This window comes from Danio aesculapii, chromosome 3, assembly GCF_903798145.1.
Source record: "Danio aesculapii chromosome 3, fDanAes4.1, whole genome shotgun sequence".
Classification (NCBI taxonomy): Eukaryota; Metazoa; Chordata; class Actinopteri; order Cypriniformes; family Danionidae; genus Danio; species Danio aesculapii.
The window spans coordinates 31,950,897-31,969,719 of NC_079437.1; the positions used below are offsets into that span (position 1 = coordinate 31,950,897).

General features: G+C 35.8%; 1 protein-coding gene and 1 pseudogene across 1 annotated transcript; both read left to right on the top strand.

The window, feature by feature from the left end:
• Positions 1-1,304: 1,304 nt before the first annotated feature.
• On the top strand, positions 1,305-9,329 carry LOC130220433 (E3 ubiquitin-protein ligase RNF25-like; annotated as a pseudogene).
• A 1,681-nt stretch (positions 9,330-11,010) lies between these two features.
• kat8 (K(lysine) acetyltransferase 8) lies at positions 11,011-17,832 on the top strand. The gene is made up of 11 exons (XM_056453718.1): positions 11,011-11,388; positions 11,593-11,667; positions 11,760-11,938; positions 12,398-12,451; positions 12,993-13,157; positions 14,920-15,009; positions 15,164-15,304; positions 15,399-15,492; positions 15,581-15,731; positions 17,359-17,513; positions 17,597-17,832. Exons 1-11 carry the CDS (start codon positions 11,049-11,051, stop codon positions 17,659-17,661), a joined length of 1,509 nt encoding a protein of 502 aa, XP_056309693.1. The 5' UTR covers positions 11,011-11,048; the 3' UTR covers positions 17,662-17,832.
• The last annotated feature ends 991 nt before the right edge of the window (positions 17,833-18,823 follow it).

Sequence of the window (18,823 nt, forward strand, 5' to 3'; positions counted from 1 at the left end):
AAATTTTGCATACATTTCCACCACAATAATTCCTGTTTCCTTTATTATCATATTATAGTCAAAGGTTTTTACAGAGGGCATTTGTGGCATTTTTAGCTTTTAATAATTCAGAAAATTCTTGTACAGACCCGTAGCCTGGGGGATTTCAGGTGATTCGAAAGAAAGTTAATTTTAATACTAATTAGGCTATTGTTGTTACCTATGACTTTTCAAATGTACAGGGTGGGCCATTTATATGGATACACCTTAATAAAATGGGAATGGTTGGTGATATTAACATCCTGTTTGTGGCATATTAGTATATGTGAGGGGGCTTGTAAATAACTCATGAAAGAATAAAGTTACGTTAAAACCAAGCACACCATTGTTTTTTTCTTGTGAAATTCCCAATAAGTTTATTAAGGTGTATCCATATAAATGGCCCACTCTGTACTATTTTACAAAAGAGGTAACAAAATAGGGAAGCTCTACGTTATTATTATGTTTCAATGTATTATTCAAGTGGCCAAATTCACACTAGGGGAAAGTTGAATGTGCTTTAACAGATTCCTTTTTTTCTAATGATATACGATGTAATAAATTTGTATTTTAAATTAAATGTAGATCTGATGGTGCACCATTTCTTTCAATGAAATGGATGGAGAAAGGCATTTACGTGCTAAAAGATATTTCTGGTGCTAATGGCATATTAAGTTTTAATATTTAAGATCGGCCATGAAGGCCTATGGGGTTACCTGGGGGACAATCTTCACATTCGTCCCATCATTGCTTGGTTTGATCTGTCCTATACTAATCATTTTGTCTCATGCAGTGCTTAAAATGTCACTAAAATGCAGTATTTAAACCTCAAATGAAAAGAAAGTGAGGCAAATAACTGCAAAAAAAAGTTACATTTTTAAGAGAAAAAGAACCACCCTTTCAAAAGGCTGACTATGGGGATTAATACTATGTAATAATATCCCTCTGGAAAAAAATAGTTTGGGGTGTGTGTAAATGCTGAAGATTCATGGCAAAGTGCAAAAAACAAACTCATTTTTGAGGGACGAACGGCCTTTAAAAAATGTAACAATCTACTGATACAAATTGACAAAGTGCGACAAATGATACATTTAAATCCGTATTTGAGGGCCCAATGTCTCGAAATGGACATTTGCGTGTTTTTAACCTGCAGTGTCTCCCTTTAATTATTTCATTTGACCTCTGAATCAAGTTTGTTGAATTGTAATTTCATTAAGTTCCCATCTGTTTGCTCTGCGTCACCTGACCAGTGTCTTGACGTAGACCCGTGACATCATTGGGCGACCATGGCTGCCGAGAGCGAGTGAGTATTGTGCTGCTGGTAAATACTGACAGAAAATGTTTATTATTAATAATTCCTATATAAAACGCTGTTGTTGACATGTAAACTGAACTATCTTATATGTAAGACTTAAATTAGTCGAACTGTACTGCTCACTTCTTAATGATATGCGAGAGATGACTAAATAGTACATACCGTGTGAGCAGTAATGGAAATACAGACCAAAAAGCACCAATAACAGATTACAAACTAGAATAGTTGGTCCGAGGTATAATCCTGGTTAAGTTGCTCATATTCAACCGGTAGTCATGGGCGTTGCATTATCAGTATCCAAGTAAACAACTGGCCAAGTGTGTTACTGCAGTCGCTGTGGTAAACGTGCTTTTGTTTCTGGTCATCTGATTGTCATGCTAATGCTGTACTAGCACTAATACTAAAATTCAGCTCACATTTGTTTACTCCACATGTCCTTTCTGAAATTGAAGTGCTGCAGTCTATCTACTGGATGAACTCGGCGTTACTCAAAACGATGAGGGGTAAATCTATTTGATTGCTCTTTTAGTTGTTTTATAAACTGCTTGAGGTAATAATTTAGTTAGAGTCACCAGCTTATACAATAATCACTGTGTGATGTACACATTTGCCTCTGTTAGAGGGTGGACTGTCAGTTTGGTGCTCCATCCCTCCACTGCAGAAGACTGTCTCTCTCAGTTTGTTCGTCACCTCACAATGGATCTGAACTCTCAGGTTTGTTGGAAAAATTGGTGAAAAAAATTGACAAAAGAAATGTTTAATATTTAAAATGCTGATAATTAGATTACGGTTACTTTTTATTGGATGCATGATTACATATTTATACATTGTCGTTATACACAATGGCAGTAAAGTATCATTTATAATCATTTCTTTTCTTTTATTCATGTATTATTTGCTTTTTATTTGTTTAAAGTTGTGTATAACTCATAAAAAGCATATACATTTTGCCATATACTTTTTGCTTTATGAAGCCCAAAATCTTTACATGTCAGTATTCTAAAACTACTCAGAATGCAGCTTATTATTCCAGAGTGGTGAATTATTAAGTTTTTGTATTTAAAAAAATATGCTGCTACTTTAGTGCTGTCTATTACTGATTTGATTTTATTAGTAACTAAATTAGATTGTTATGGATTAGGCTGGCATGTCTTGTATTAACTTGTCACTTTCTTCAATCGGAACTTTGTACTAATGTGTCCTTTTTTATTTACTTCCAGTATCCATTTCATCCCCTTATATCTCTATTCACAATCCACGTGGACTCTCGGATGATAAACTACTCAGGTGATTGATGATTATAATTAGAAGTTTTAATTTGTTAACTTTAGAATCTTTGGTTAACTTTTTTCTTTTCAGTGTTTTCACAAGTTTATTTTTATTTTGTAGTTTACAGAAGAGTTTGCAGATGGAGGCGGAGGATTGCGTGGGACACCTGTACTGTACCAGCTCATAGAGGTTTTATATCATTATTTAGTTAATAATATAATAAAATTATATGGATCCTTTTCGCATATTCTGGGCTTCTCAGTAGTGCAAGTTGTCATAGTTGGTAAACTTAGAGCGGAGTAATAGGAGTACAACAAATTATGTATTTACAATCCTATTTGCTGAAATAAAAGAAAAATTCCACAATGGTGTTATCTAGAGGAAAAAGTTTGTGAGACTGATAATGGCAACCAGAAGAGGGAACAATGTCCCGCTTTCATAGATGCTGCATTAGAAACACCTCGCATAGCGGTAATTAATTTGTAATTTGATGCAAAGATATAATAAATATATATATATAAATAAATATATATATATTTATTTAATATATATAATATATATATATATATATATAATATAATATATTTATATATAATAAATAAATATATATATAAATAAATATATATATAAACATTTAAGGATTTAGGATTTGATGCCATTAAATGCGTGCTAACTCATGTGAAAAGGGTTCATTGCCTCTATAAAATTTTGGGATCACAAAGTCAGTATTTTTAAGGAATGAATACTTATTTAGCAAGGGTGCATGTAATCTGAAACTACAGTAAAGATGTTTTAAAAAGTTACGTAAGAGTTCCGTTTTTTTAATAGATGCTGTATCCAATAGATACTTGGATTGTTTAAATGCAGAACACAAATTCTGATTATGGGACAACATACTTGGTCATGTCATAACTTTCATATTCTCACTTTAAATACTGCTCTTTTGAAATGGAAAAGTGATCAAAATCTGCATGATTTCACAAAATATAAAAGGCATGATTCACCCATGAATTGTAATACTGTTGTCATTTATTCACCTTTATGTACGAACCAGTTTTAATTTCTTTTGTTGAACACAAAATAAGATATTTTGAAGAATGTTGGAAACCAGTAGCCATTGACATCCATAGTAAGAACAAAAATACTATGGAAGTCAATGGCTGTTGCTTTCTGTCATTTTAAACATCCTTTTTTTGTGTCAACAGAAGACAGAAAACTCTAATATGAATAAATGGAGGATGAGTAAATGATAGCAGATTATTCGGTTTGGAGTGAATTGTCTTAACCAATCACTGTTTAACATTGGTAATAATTAGAAGAACTGTTTTTTGAGGGATAAACCAGCATTAGCGTGGTCTCTAAAGGATCGTGTGACAACTGACATTGCACTGCAAGGATATTTCAACTTCATACTGCGATGGAGAATTGAAGTTGTCTTCCATCACTCGTTTAACATGTTCTTCCATATATATGTGGGGTTTTCTGGCTAATTTGTGGGTTTTTTTTAACTGAGTGGCAATGGCATTACCGGAAGTTGTGTGGAAGTATATATTGTTTATTTATAGATTTTATTATAGATTTTATTTGTATTATTTGTGTTGGCATCAAAATTTGTCTGTTCCATTTTTATGTGGAAATACTACGTTATACTTCAGAAGAGTTGTCTAAAACACTATGATTTATTTTAGTGTCATGTTACATGTAACTATAAATTTAGGGTACTAAGTAATAATAATGAACTGCTGGTACTTTTAGGGTTAGGATGTGTTTTGTGCTTAGTTGTGTGTAATTATAATTGATTGATTGAACTTACTTGCAATAGTAAGTTCACAGAACACGTGTAACAAGGACTCCATACAAAATAAGTGTTATATAAAATCATACTGGTCCCAAACATTTAAAAGGCACAGTGTATTAAATGCACAGCCTTGCTAAGCAGTGTAATAGTAAATGTTTTTTTTTCTGTCAACTTCTGTAAGATGTGTATACAGCCCCCAAGCTTTTCAATAGTAGTATACATGCGATTGTCTTGTGTCTGTCTCAAATAATGTATCTTTCATCCTTTCAGCGAGCCAAAGAAATCCTGACTGATAGCAATATTCCCCATGGAAAACTGTGTCATCTGCCTTATGACTTAAGGTGTGATGTTTTATTTGTCCATAAAACTATGCACTCAAGGTGTTCTGTGGCTGTGTAAACAATCTTTATAATGATTTTTTCTTGCTCTGTTTGTGTTAGGAGGGTGAAGTGTTCACCAAAGACCAGCTGTTACACTATTTCCCTTCTCACTGTCTGTGGTCGCTACATCACCACTCTGAGATGAGCTGAAGGACCGTTGAGAGGGAGCTGGAGAGGATAAAACCAGAGACCGGCAGAAGAAGAGGTGAGGAGCCTTATTTTGTGTTTTTTATTATGCTTTCCATTCTATGTCAACAAGAAAATACAATGCATTTGCCTTATAAAACACATTCCTTAACAATTCTGTTTATTACATAATTATTATATTTGGTTACACGTAATAAAATATTGCAGCATATAAAGGTACTGATATCATTTCTATTCTCTGATAACATTTTAATTATTATGATTGTTTTTTTTTTATTATTACCAGGAGTTAGCTGTTGTTTGCCCTGTCTGTCGAGAGTCTCTGACCTATGATTTGGATGCCCTCCTTTCCTCCCCTGCTCCAGTTTCTGTCAGGTAAGATGCACTGTGTAATTCTCAGTGGACGCAGTGTTAGCAGTTGGGTCAAGCTTGACTGGCCTGGGCATGACGTTTCTCATTGTTAGAAATGTCAAGTGGACAAAGTCACTCTTGTGTTTCGTGCCAAGCAGTGGCTTTTTTTTTACAACAGTGTGCCATTGTCCCATGTGCTGCCTCTTGTTATCTGACTATGCCAGGATGTGTAGTTGGAAAGCTCTTCACCCTTATGCATGCTCACTGGTCACATGCTCTGGATACACATGAACATTGTGTGTATTATTGCTTCACACTCACAGCAGGAGGATGCGGTCATCGGTGGGGAATTTAAAAAGAAATGGGAAGCCCTCCAGAAGATTCTGGAGCGACAGAAGGAAAAGGGTGGAGTTATTGACCCAGAAGCGGAGTCCAATAGATTCCTGATTCACATTAATGAGGTAAATACTAGAGGGAATAAAATGATCTTGCATGTTTTATGTAGTCTATGGTGTGGCCAAATTCTCTTTGCAGAGTTATTGAATACTATTTATTGTATACTTTTTTTAAGGCATAGTATTTAAGATTTCTTCGTTGTAATATCCCCAAAACACTAGAAACTGACTTATGTACATTTATCAAGTGTTTTGAGAGATGTGCAAATCCAGAGAAATAAGTTATTCCAACAAGTGACATGGGCGTCATGGTGGCGCAGTGGGTAGCATGATCGCCTTACAGCAAGAACGTCGCTGGTTCAATCTTCGACTGGGCCAGTTGGCATTTCCGTGTGCAGTTTGCATGTTCTCCCCGTGTTGGCATGGGTTTCCTCCGGGTGCTCCATTTCCGCCACAGTCCAAAGACATGCGCTATTGGTCTATTGAATAAACTAAATTGGCTGTTGTGTATGGGTGTTTCCCAGTGTTGGATTGTGGCTGGAAGGGCATCCGCTGCGTAAAACATATGCTGGATAAGTTGGTGGTTCATTCCGCTGTGGCGATCCCTGATTAATAAAGGGATTGGCTGAAAAGAAAATGAATAAATGAATGAATGGACTAGTGACATGCACTCTGTCCTGTCTGTGTCGCCATACTAATGACATCATCAATTTCTGATTTAGTTTTATAGGAAACAGGAAGACACCAAAGACAATTTAATATGTTGTGCACTTAATTTGGCTGCACAGAGCAACATTAAAAATGTATTTAGTTTGATAAACAGTGCTGCTTCACCACGTGATCATGACTGCAGGAACAGAAAGCGGTGGACGGTGGCATGATAAAAGCACAGCTGCTTTAGGGCTGTGTCTCACTCATCTCTCATCAGTAATCAGCAACCTTCTGCCTTACTATGCTTCATACTACATAATAATAAGTTTTGAATACTTCAGCTCAAAGGTACTCAAAGTAGGGCCTGCTGGCCAAAGTTGGCCCATGGTAACCTTTGGTTTAGCCCGCCATCTCGTCTGAAAAGAGAGGGAGAAAGATGGGGAATGCCTTTGACAAATCGTCATTTTGAATTTTCTTAACCTTTTAAATGGGATTGTTTATGTTTTTACTATAATAAGGTCATTATAAAACATTACAAATGATACTGCACCATTAATTCATATGCTTTAAAGCAACATTTTCCAGTTATTTTTAAATATTAGCAAATAAATGAGGAAATTACCCATGACAAATTTGAACGTCATAGGTTGGGTATATTTAACTTAGGCCCATAGCCCTCAGTCAAGTTTTGTTTTTGGCTCCTTATAGGAAAAGTTTGGGCACCCCTAGCTTATCCGTGAACATGATTTATGCAGGAGTCTGTAATATACACAGACACACAGTCATGTGAACAAGTCAAGACTCCTTATTAAATTTTAAATTTTCCATATCTGGAATTTTTAAAATGATCTGATCTTTGACAGGTCTTAAACTTTTGTAAATAAAACTCAGATGAAAAACAACATATCGCACGAAATGTGCAAGACACTATCAGTAAAATGCTGTAACTGATAGCCAGCAGAGGTTTTAGCAGTTTGTTGGTCTGAAGCCTTTAGGTATGTGTGAATGCCTGTCTAAAAGCTAAAGCATTGACAAAATTGGCTCTTGTAACATGACAGTGATTTCATGAACACCCGCAAATCTACAACAGAACAGCTGGAAAAAATGAAGGTGTTGCAATAGTCAAAGTCCAGACCAGAACTCCTCCAGAAAGATCTGAGAGACTGATAATGTCCCACAGAAAATGATTACTTTAAGTAATTACTGAAAAAAGTGGATCTATAGGTGTCTGAATTGTATGGTGTCTGAGCATTGTCACCCATGGCCTTTCTATCTTTATTTAAAAAAAAAGATTTCATGTGATGTTGTTCACTGGGGCCGGTTGCACCAGCAGTGTGTAAGTTAAAACTTAGCCTCGTTGTGACTTAAAGGGACACTAAGTTACAACTTATACATTACTAAACATTTTTGTGTTGCACCACTGGACTAATTTAAACGTAACACTACATCTCTCCCCACCCCCCCCCCACCCCCCCTTAAAAGAAGTTTAATTTTCTTTCAGGGAGTGTTTTGTTAATTGTATTCATCAATTAATATGAGAATTTCTTCATCATTGAGTTTTTCTTCCTATTCTTTTCACTTTCATGTGTAGGATATAAAATAATTCAAGGTAAATGTTTTGATATTTTTGTGTGCATTTAATTTCGCTGTATTCACGGCTCGCGCTGCAGGTGTGTGCGTCGTCCGTTGTTAGTGACTGACTATAATTTAAAGTGCTATAAAAATGTCATTTATAATTTTATTTCTATAGGACAGTTATATATAGGTGCATATATAGGTGCATTAGTTGCAGAATTGTAAAGAAGTTTAACCATTTGAATGCTTTATATTGGATATCACGTCATTCAGTGTGACTACGCATGACTTTACGAAGACCTTACGACCTACTAACTACGGTTTGCCTTAAGAGCATGTGGTGCAACTGAAGTGAGAACAAATTTAGTTAACTAGCTAGTAGTTAGTTTACATACTTACTTATTGAATAAATATAATATTCATGCAAAAGAAAAATGACATTTTCTGCATTGTGTACCTGACCTTTGAGTTCTCAATGTCAGTATGCAATTAAATGATTAAGTAAATAAATAAACGAACAAGGGATTTTCTTCTTCTTCCAGGCTCCTGCTAATCTATCCGACACACCAGGTATAACAGATTCTTCTGGTGCCGAATCCTCTCAGTCACTCCCTTCCTCATCCCCAGATTCCACTAGCGCAAACCAAACCTCTCAAAATCACCAAACTGCAGGCCAATCACATAGAAAACACACCGGTGACTTCAAGAGAGGCCGCAGAGGAAGAGGAGCCGGGAGAGGCGGACCAGCACGTCACATGGTGCCTTCACCTGGGGTGGAGCGACTGGGAAAACACATACAATCTTCTGATAAGATTAATTCTGCAAACTCAGGCCCGACAAACACCACATCACAAGTAGAAAGCACAGCACAAAGACAAGCATGTGAACTCAGTGATAATACAGCACAGCTCAGGCAGCCCTTGACCAATGAAGAAAACAAACCTGTGTCTCAAGACATGCTGACTTCAGAACCCAAATGTGGACAAGAAGTAAGCCAAGAAAAGGAGTGTATTTCTAAAGAAGTGACTCAGACAATCTTACAGGAAGGACACCCGGAAAGGGAACATGTGGGTAGAGGAGACAAACGGGGTAGTCGCGGCTCCGCACGGCATCATGGACACTGGCAGGACAGGAACTATAAAGGACCCGGTCACTGGGAAAATTCTGGGAGCACCGGGCACCGTGGAGGAGCATATAGAGCCAGAGAAGGAGGAGCTGGGCGGGGTCATAGAGGGGGTGGGCGTATCGGGGTGGTGGGAGAGGCTTACATCAGAGAGTGGAGAAAGAGTTTAGGAAAGAGGGAGTGCTCTGACAGTGGGAGAGGGGAGGTGCAGGCAGAGGAACAAGAATACCTCCCAGTTTCACCCGCTGTACCACCATCATCACCATCATCATTTCAGTGTCTGTAATAAAATTCTCCACATGCAGTACACTGACCCATGTTTTCTGTTTCTGCTTTTGGTCATGCCAATGTTGCAATTAGGAAGAAGTTTAACCACTGAGGAACATAAGAAGTTTCATTTGCTGAAGCAGTTGTGGAAGTGACAAACAACCTTTAACATTTCTTTAATATTTGTAATTAAAATAGTATTTCTGAGCATTTATAGGTTATTTTGTTGTTGTTTTTTCAGAAAATGGTCAAAATAACAACATTTTGTATTTATTGTGATTGAAAAATTGGCTAATTTCACACAAATATTGATTTCTTAATTTAAAACATTGGTATTGTGCTGTCTACAAAAGAATATAAACATGTCTGAAGACATTTTACAGTTTATATAATTAAAAAAATGACATTATGCTCAAACACATCACATTGTAAATACAGAAAAAAAAAGTTTTCAAATGGTCTTAAAGTATTTCTGTATGTGGAAACTACTGAGGAAAATCAGTACAATTTACTCTGTGACAGTATCCAGTGAACCATCATAAAAATATGAGAGATATTCTTCGAATAATTAGGATAGTTATAAATCAGTAAATAAAAGTAAATTATTATTTATTATAAATCATTATTGATAAATGTAAATGTATTTATTATTATATTTTTGACACACATACACACACACATATATATATATATATAGACCTATATATATAGGTACCATATGTATGTATATATATATATATGTATGTGTGTGTGTGTATGTATATATATATATATATATATATATATATATATATATATATATATATATATATATATATATATATATACCACGCACACATACATATATATACATACATATGGTACCTATATATATAGATATATAGGTCTTTGACAATACAATCACCCCAACCCCAGAATACTTAAAACAGGCTTAGAAACGTACATGTAGAACTTTAAGGATACAACTTTAGAGAAAAAAAGTTAATTGTGTCTAATTTGTTTTTCATCATCAAGAGCAGGGGTGCCCAAACTTTTTGTTATGAAGGGCTAAAAACCAAACTTGACTGAGGGCCGTGGTCGAAGGTAAATGAATCAAACTGTATTACAATATTACCATGGTGATTTTCTCATTCACTACAAAATAAATAGAAAACATTACTTTAATCATATAAACTAATGCATTTTATGAGTACTTTTATATTTTATAACGAACCTATTATAATAAAACATAAGAATTCCATTTAAGTTTAATGCTGAATACACGAGTCAAGCTGCACCTGCCTTTGCCTTGATTTGTTTACTGAGGACTTCTGAATTGTGGTCTATCCATTGAGCAACAGTATGTTCATTATTTATTTATTTATTTTAAATGGATTCATTTACTGCAGTTAATTGAAATACTGAGTTTCTTTTTTTGTAGCTTAAAAATAAAACAAAAATAAAACAAATGAAATTTTGTTAAATTAGAAATGACAATGTGTATTAAAAGGCTATAACCCCAACCCTCGCCCAAATTTTCCCTCTCCTCTCAGATGGGATGGCAGGCCAAATCAAAGGTTACCATGGGCCAATTTTGGCCCGCGGGCCTTAGTTTGGGTATCTCTGACCAAGGGTTACAACTGTAGTTAGAGCTGCATTAAAAAAAACAGCGCATTACGTACACATAGGCATACCATGTACACAAACCCATCCACGTCCAAAATCACACTGCGCATGCGCGAGTTAACGCGGTGCGCAATGTGTTTTCAAATGGACAAAGATGTCTGGCGCAGCTATGTCAATGTCCAACAGTCGACACCCGAACATGAACAATTCATATGATAACTGCGGTTCAGAAGAGCGAATGGACGTTGAAATAGACTCTGGTCACGCTGGAACGGACCGGGGAAGATTGGAAACGGGAACTCGAGCAACATGTTCATCAAACGGCAGCGGCGGGGAAGAGGACGAGATGGAGGCCGTGGATCGAGAACGAGAAGCCACGGGCTCTAGTACTCCGCGCTCCTCGGATGGAGTGTCGCTTGGCGGCGGCAGAGAGCAGGAGGTGTCGGTAGAGATTGGGGAGACGTATCTGTGTCAGCGCACGGACAAAACATGGCGTAAGCTTGTTTGGGAAAAGCTTATTAAAAATAAGTTTCAGAAACATTTATCTTGACACTTTACGATACATTTATATATTACTAACAGCGTGTTGTTATAAGGCATGTGCGGAGTGAGAAATGCATAATGTAAACAATAGCTTATGCAACCCTATAATGTAATTACTTTTTCCTAATTTTTAAGTTGTCTTTTTTTCTCTCCAGATTCAGCAGAGGTTATTCAGTCCAGACTGAATGAGCAGGAGGGCAGAGAAGAGTTTTATGTCCACTATGTTGGATGTGAGTGTTGCATCACTAGTCTTATAGGCTTTACAGGTTTGTGTAGTTCTTGCAGATTTACTGAGTACATGCGTTTGTTTTGTCAATTACAGTCAATAGACGTTTAGATGAGTGGGTTGGAAAGGCTCGTTTGGCACTCACAAAGACTGTGAAAGATGCTGTGAGGAAGAGTGTGGAGGAAGGTGGAGGAGGAGAACTTGTGGACCAGCCAGAGAGGAAGATCACACGAAACCAGAAGAGGAAACACGATGAGATCAACCACGTTCAGAAGGTAACTTTAGTTTTGACACTGCAAATTTAAATTATGCAATTATTAGGCATAGTTCACCAAAAAAATTAAATTATACTCACTATTTACCTACCCTCAAGTTGTTCCACACCTTTATGAGTTTCTTTTTTCTGCTGAACACTAAAGAAGATATTTTGAAATAAGATGAAAACCAGTAACCATTGACTTCCATAGTAGGAAAGACAGACACTACGGAAGTCAAGGGTTACAGGTTTACACCTCCTCTTTAAAAAGAAACTCCTAATGGTTTGGAACAAGCAAAAGGGTGAGTAAATAATTTTCAGTTTTGCATGAACTACCCTTTAACTTGTTCTGTAATTTATTATGTCACTGATACATGTTTACCTTATTTATTCATTTATATGTATGGCGTATTTTAAAAGTCTAAAAGTCTTCAGATTTGTAATTAATGTGTAATAAAACTTATTTTTCTTTTTTCAGACTTATGCAGAGATGGACCCCACTACGGCAGCCTTGGAGAAAGAGCATGAAGCGGTAAGAGGAGCAATGTTTGCATGCTTATCATTGAAAAAATAAATGCAGTATCTCAATGGTTAGGTTACTAGTGACAGCAACAAATGGACATAAAGACAAAACATAAACATACAAAACCCTCTTCCAAAAAAAATAAAATTAAACATTTAGGAATAAATAAATAATCACTTCAAGTGCCCACTCCCCCAAATAAATGTTTAAAACAATTCACAGAAGTACAATTCACAAGTCACAGAAATACCTCTGCTTTATTCTATGCCTTATTTAAATGTCTAATGGCTGCAGGTATGATACTATTTTTGTATCATTAGTTCTACAGCTTGATACTAAAATCCTGTGACCAGAAGGAAGGAGCTGAAACTCTTGAGTGTAGGGATGAGCAGTGTCACTTAAAAATGAATTTGTAATTCTCTTTTTCTGCCTGGTGTACACAGCCTCCAGATTGGCTAGTGACAACCCAGTCAGCTTACTGGACCACTTAACTATTTGATTTGGTGTGTTTTTATTTACTGATTGTGATGCTTTATTTCATAATTTCCAGATCACAAAAGTAAAATATGTGGACAAAATCCAGATTGGGAACTTTGAGATTGATGCGTGGTACTTTTCTCCATTCCCTGAGGATTATGGAAAACAGCCCAAGCTTTGGATCTGTGAATACTGCCTGAAGTATATGAAGTATGAGAAGACCTTCAGATACCATCTGGTTAGTCCACATCACAGTTGTTGTTGATCCTTTGTAACTTCTATTATTGAACCATAGGGGGTGCTCTATGTCTCAATTTATATAGGGTGCTGCAGGTTCACTTATTGAAGTATAAAGACCAACAAATCTTTATGATTCTTTAACAAATATTTATGAAACACAACTTTAAGTCATTGGTGGCTGTAACTACAACCACTAGAAGAAAAAAAGAAGAGGATGTTTGGATTTTTGTAGACAATAAGTTGTTTGACCAGGAAATGTTTATCAACACAGCGTTTAGAAGTTATATGTGCAGTTAAAATAGATGCAGCAGAATTAACACAGCTAAAAGTAACTTTATACATAGTAACACAGCTTCAGTGTTACAATTCCAAAAAAAATGATTTCTGTTATTAAATGTTATTTTTATTTTGATTTGTGTTTAAAATATGTTGGAAAGTTCAATGTTCATATTAAAATTAAACTTCATGTTTACTGCATCCTCTTGATTTCCATATAAACTTTCCCACATACATTATTTAAAGGGCACCTATGATGAAAATAATTTTTTGTAAGCTGTTTGGACAGAACTCTGTGTAGGTATATTGGGGTTGATATAAAGACAATACGTCTCATTTTTCAAAACTTCCTGATGTTAAAATGGGATCCAAATCCCTCCCATTTTGAGGCCCACCACAACAAGACATAGGAGTGTGGTTTCCCCACCCACCGATTTGATTGACAGCTGCGTATTAACATGTCTCAGTAGTAATGCGTATAATCATATTAACAAGACAGGATGTGCGCAAAGCAACTGGGATTAAAAGCTCACTGTGGACATCAATCATCATCAAATGTGATCAAGTGCATGTTTGTAAGAATTACAGCAATTTTACTGTCTTTACTTCATCACCACAGCCGCATGTCAGTACAATTATAAAAGAAGACGCTTCAATCCCAGTTTGTGGAAGTTAAATCAGATTTATTTTGTACATTATCATAACGGATATCCATACAGCAGTGAATATTAACGTGTATTGTGTCACATTAACAGTGCAAATTTAAATGTGCGCGCGCCATGTGTGTGCGCGTGAACTTTGTTTTTTTTTGTGTGACTCATCGTTGCAGAAAGGCTTGAATTAACTCCACAACATAACCATAATCATTGGGAAAGTTCTTACTATAGTATTTCTCACAAATGTTATGTGAGATCTGCTTCCTTCATGTCTGTCACTGTGCTGTTTATCTGATGCAGCAGAGGTGGAGATTAAGGCATACTCTGACAGGCACGTGGGAACGGTGGACGGGGAGAACCAGCATTAAAGCCACAGGCCATAAAAACAGCTACATTGTGTTCAGAGCAGAAATTCCAATATTCTGAAAGGTATACTGTAATAAATAATCGGATGGGTGTTTTGAGCTGAAGCTTTACACACACATTCTGGAGACACAAAAGACTTATATTAAATCTTGAAAAGGGGGTAAAATAGGTGCCCTTTAAAGCATTTAAGCACATTTAGTTTGTTTTTATGTTGGGCTTTAACCAAAAAAAGCTCAATCTGAATTTAGGATTACATCTGGCTTTAGGACTGTAGCACTCTATATTTCAAGGGTTTTTTTTTTTTTTAGATCAGTGCTTTGTCTTTATTGATCATAAATATTTTTTGCTGTGATTTTTGTCTTAGAATACATCTGACTTAATAGAGTAAGGTGAACGTTCTTGTTAAATGTATGTTGTCTTTTGTTTTCCTATGTCTTTGTTCCTCTATGGCTCCTGTTTCAGTCACAGTGTCAGTGGCGCCAGCCTTCAGGCAAAGAGATTTATCGCAAAAATAATATCTCTGTATACGAGGTTGATGGGAAGGACCATAAGGTGAGCCAAATTATGCAAGCAGTTAACCTTTATTATGTGCAACAGAAAAATCAGTTCATGACCTAAAAACCTAAAAAATTAGAATTAAAGGCAAAATGGAACGTGATCTATTTACACCCGTATTCATGTTTAATTATTGTCTTTCTCTATGTAGATCTACTGTCAGAATCTCTGCCTCCTGGCAAAGCTTTTTCTGGATCACAAAACACTTTACTTTGATGTTGAGCCATTCATCTTCTACATCCTCACTGAAGTCAACAAACAGGGAGCGCATATTGTGGGTTACTTCTCTAAGGTAAACTCTATCTTCAATTTGTTTTTGACGTTGTATATTGTATAACTGTAGTGGGCCTAAATGAATAAGCTCTAACGGTATTTTCCATGAACAGGAGAAAGAGTCTCCAGATGGGAACAATGTTGCTTGTATTCTCACCCTTCCTCCTTATCAGCGACGAGGATATGGAAAGTTTCTAATTGCATTCAGTGAGTCTTACATCTTTCACCAACTCTACATCTGATATAAGGCCTTTTCTGGATAGATAACCGTTTCTTGTGTCATGATTTTTCTCAGGTTATGAGTTGTCTAAGCTGGAGAGTACAGTGGGGTCTCCAGAAAAGCCTTTGTCAGACTTGGGAAAGTTAAGTTATAGGAGTTACTGGTCATGGGTACTACTAGAGATTTTGCGGGACTTCAGAGGGACGCTTTCCATTAAAGACCTCAGGTACACATCCAATCTGAATTTACAAGCACAAGGTCACATGCACTCAAGTATAATCATATACCTGAACAATCAGGGCCTAAAACGAACATATAATCACATCTTCCAGTGGCTCATAGAGCCAGACAGAATCTGCAGACGTTGTTTGCTATTACTGCTGAGAATTTTGTAAAAAAATCGCCGGATTTATGCAGAATTATTTTGGCAGTATCGTAATTAAAAATGTAATATATGAAATAAAATATAATACGTTTTTAGCTTTTATTTAATAGTTACAATGCATAACCATCTAGATCAACTTATTTGGTAAACAAAGCAAGTCTATAATATATCTACTAAAAGACAGAAAATATGACTACAAACTGTGTTGTTGATCAATCAAATAAACAGTTTCATATTAGTCAATTAAAAACTGAATAAATATAAATTTACACACATTTACACAAGTAAATAAATAGACTCAATGATGGGCTAAAAACCTGTGGAAATCTGTCCACACAGATTCTGTGTGGGCCTACTCATGACCAGTGAAATCATACTGGACATCAAAGGGTCATGAATCCCTCATCTAATACTTTTACATCAATTAAGACAATGTTAGCACCTAAACATGCTAATTTTGAGCTTTATCCCTTTTAAATTTGATCAGTTTTCTTGTCCTAGAAGACACTGCTTCTGAATTATTCAGTCAAACTTTGAGATCGCACAGTAGGCATTCCTGATGGGTTGCGGGTGCATTAATGTTGTCAGAATTACCAACTTTTATGAGTCTGTACTGAAATGTCAGCCAATTGACACAGCATTCAAACACTAGCTATGTTTCCATCTAAAGATGTGAATTAACTTTCTGCGCAAAACTAGAATATCACATAAAAGAGGTGCAAATAAAGCAGCCAGCGAGTCAAAGAGAACAAAATCGTCACTTCCTGATTATATGGCATCAAATATCAACAGTAAAGAGAAGCTGCGTGAATCTTTTCCTTTTTTAATAAATGACTTGCGCCTCAGAAGACGATGCTGATACACAATGAATGAGTGGTAGTGTTTGAAGGCATCAGATGCGGAGCACAGATGCTCATGACATGAGTTTTACAGGGTGTTGAACCTACTGGGGTGTCCATTTACACACATTTTTATCATCACATGATCTTTAATAACAAAGTCACCTGATTTTTATAATGCGCATACAGGAATTTGTTTGGTAAAAGTTTCCATCGTAGTTTATGTGCATCTTTTCTTATTGAATAAAAAGTTTATCCTACTCAGTTATGCGCATTTTCAAAACTTATGCTCATCTTAATGTGTTTTCATCAACTGATTTATTTTATTTTTTTATTTTTTTTAATGCGCATATTCAAAATGAGCATAAAAGTAGTTGTATGGAAACATAGCTACTGATAGACACTACTTTCAAACTCTTTACTGCCTGAGGATCAAGTGCATTTAAAAAAATGAAGTAGACTTTACCTGAAAGAGGGGGTTTCATGACCCTTTAATATATTTTTTACACTTCTTGTTTTGTATACATGCTTACACTGTTTTTACTTGCATTTGGTGAGTGTTTATTTTAGACCATCGTTAAAGGTTTTGTTAAGCATTGCCAACTAATGCATAATGCAATCACCCACAGTCAGATGACGAGCATCACTCAGAGTGACATCATCAGCACACTACAGTCTCTGAACATGGTCAAGTACTGGAAAGGTCAGCATGTCATCTGTGTCACTCCCAAACTCGTAGAGGAACATCTGAAAAGTGCCCAGTATAAGAAACCTCCAATAACAGGTAACATCTGACAAACAAATGCTGAACTGTACTCCTTTTTTTTGCTCAAAGTTTTATCGTTTAACTTTTTTAACTTTCTACAGTGGACACACATTGTTTGAAATGGGCACCTCCAAAACACAAGCAGGCCAAGTTCTCCAAAAAATAAGGAATATGAACGGTAAAGAGGAGAGTACGACTACCACTTCACCCCTGATGTTTTTCACACCTAAATGTCATGTAGAAATACTTTCTCCAAGAGGAAAATGTCTACTATTGTACATTCGCATTGTATTGAGTCTGTTATTTTTTATAAATAAATGAATAGTAATATTCACAACTTTGTTCATTGTCTTTGTTTTATCATTGTGGTACTTTTGTTATCCTTGTTTTGTAAAGGCCATTTCACTGCACCGACCAACGACAACAAACAAGTCTGTCAGATTTTGCTGGATCAGAGTGTAATCTTTGTCACCGTCTTTTGCCATTGGTTAATTTATTTTTACTAAACTAAACCTATTCAATTGTGGAACGTCTGAGCAGTGTGATTATGATTTTCCAACAAACTGGCATAAAACTTTACATAAAACTACTTTTTAGCCATAGGAAGTATTAATTAATTACTGTATTTATTGTGTGTGGCAGTTGTGGACAATATCTTTTCAATTACATTCTACATCCAATGGGCCACTTGTTTGTTGGTGTTGGCATTTGTCTGAGCAGTTTGAATTGGCCTCAAAGTAGTTTAATATTTAGACCAAACCTTCCGTCGTGTCCATGTGACAATGTTAAAAAGAAAAAGTTGCAAGTCAAGAAACATTTTGCTGAATTATTCATTAGGCAGTACAGAATTACCTATTGCACATGCAGCACCTGTCTGGCTTTTAGCTGAAAGCCGATCCCTATATACACTAGTGAGAATATATACATAAGATTAAGAGGGTCAAATGGAAAAAGAATGGCCCTTCAGCTTAAGCAACAATAACTTGGTAACCAATACTGAGGAACTGATAAGATCTAATAGGGCTTTTGAGTATTTTAGAGACAGTTTTGCTATAAGTATGAAGTTTAAAACATAGGTGCTTTGAAAAAACAATGGTGAAAATGGTAGTTTGCTGTAAGTAAAATATAATTTTGTTTACTTTGTTAAAACCCAAATTATTTGTTTTAAATTCTATAATGATTCTGACAAAATGTTTAGAACTTGTTTTAATAGACCTATTGATTATTTTAGTAATTGATGTGTGGAGCACAATACTTATTAATTGTGTAAAATATTAATATCTCTTAAATTGAATATTGTTTGCGTTAATCCTAAAAATAACCCTAGT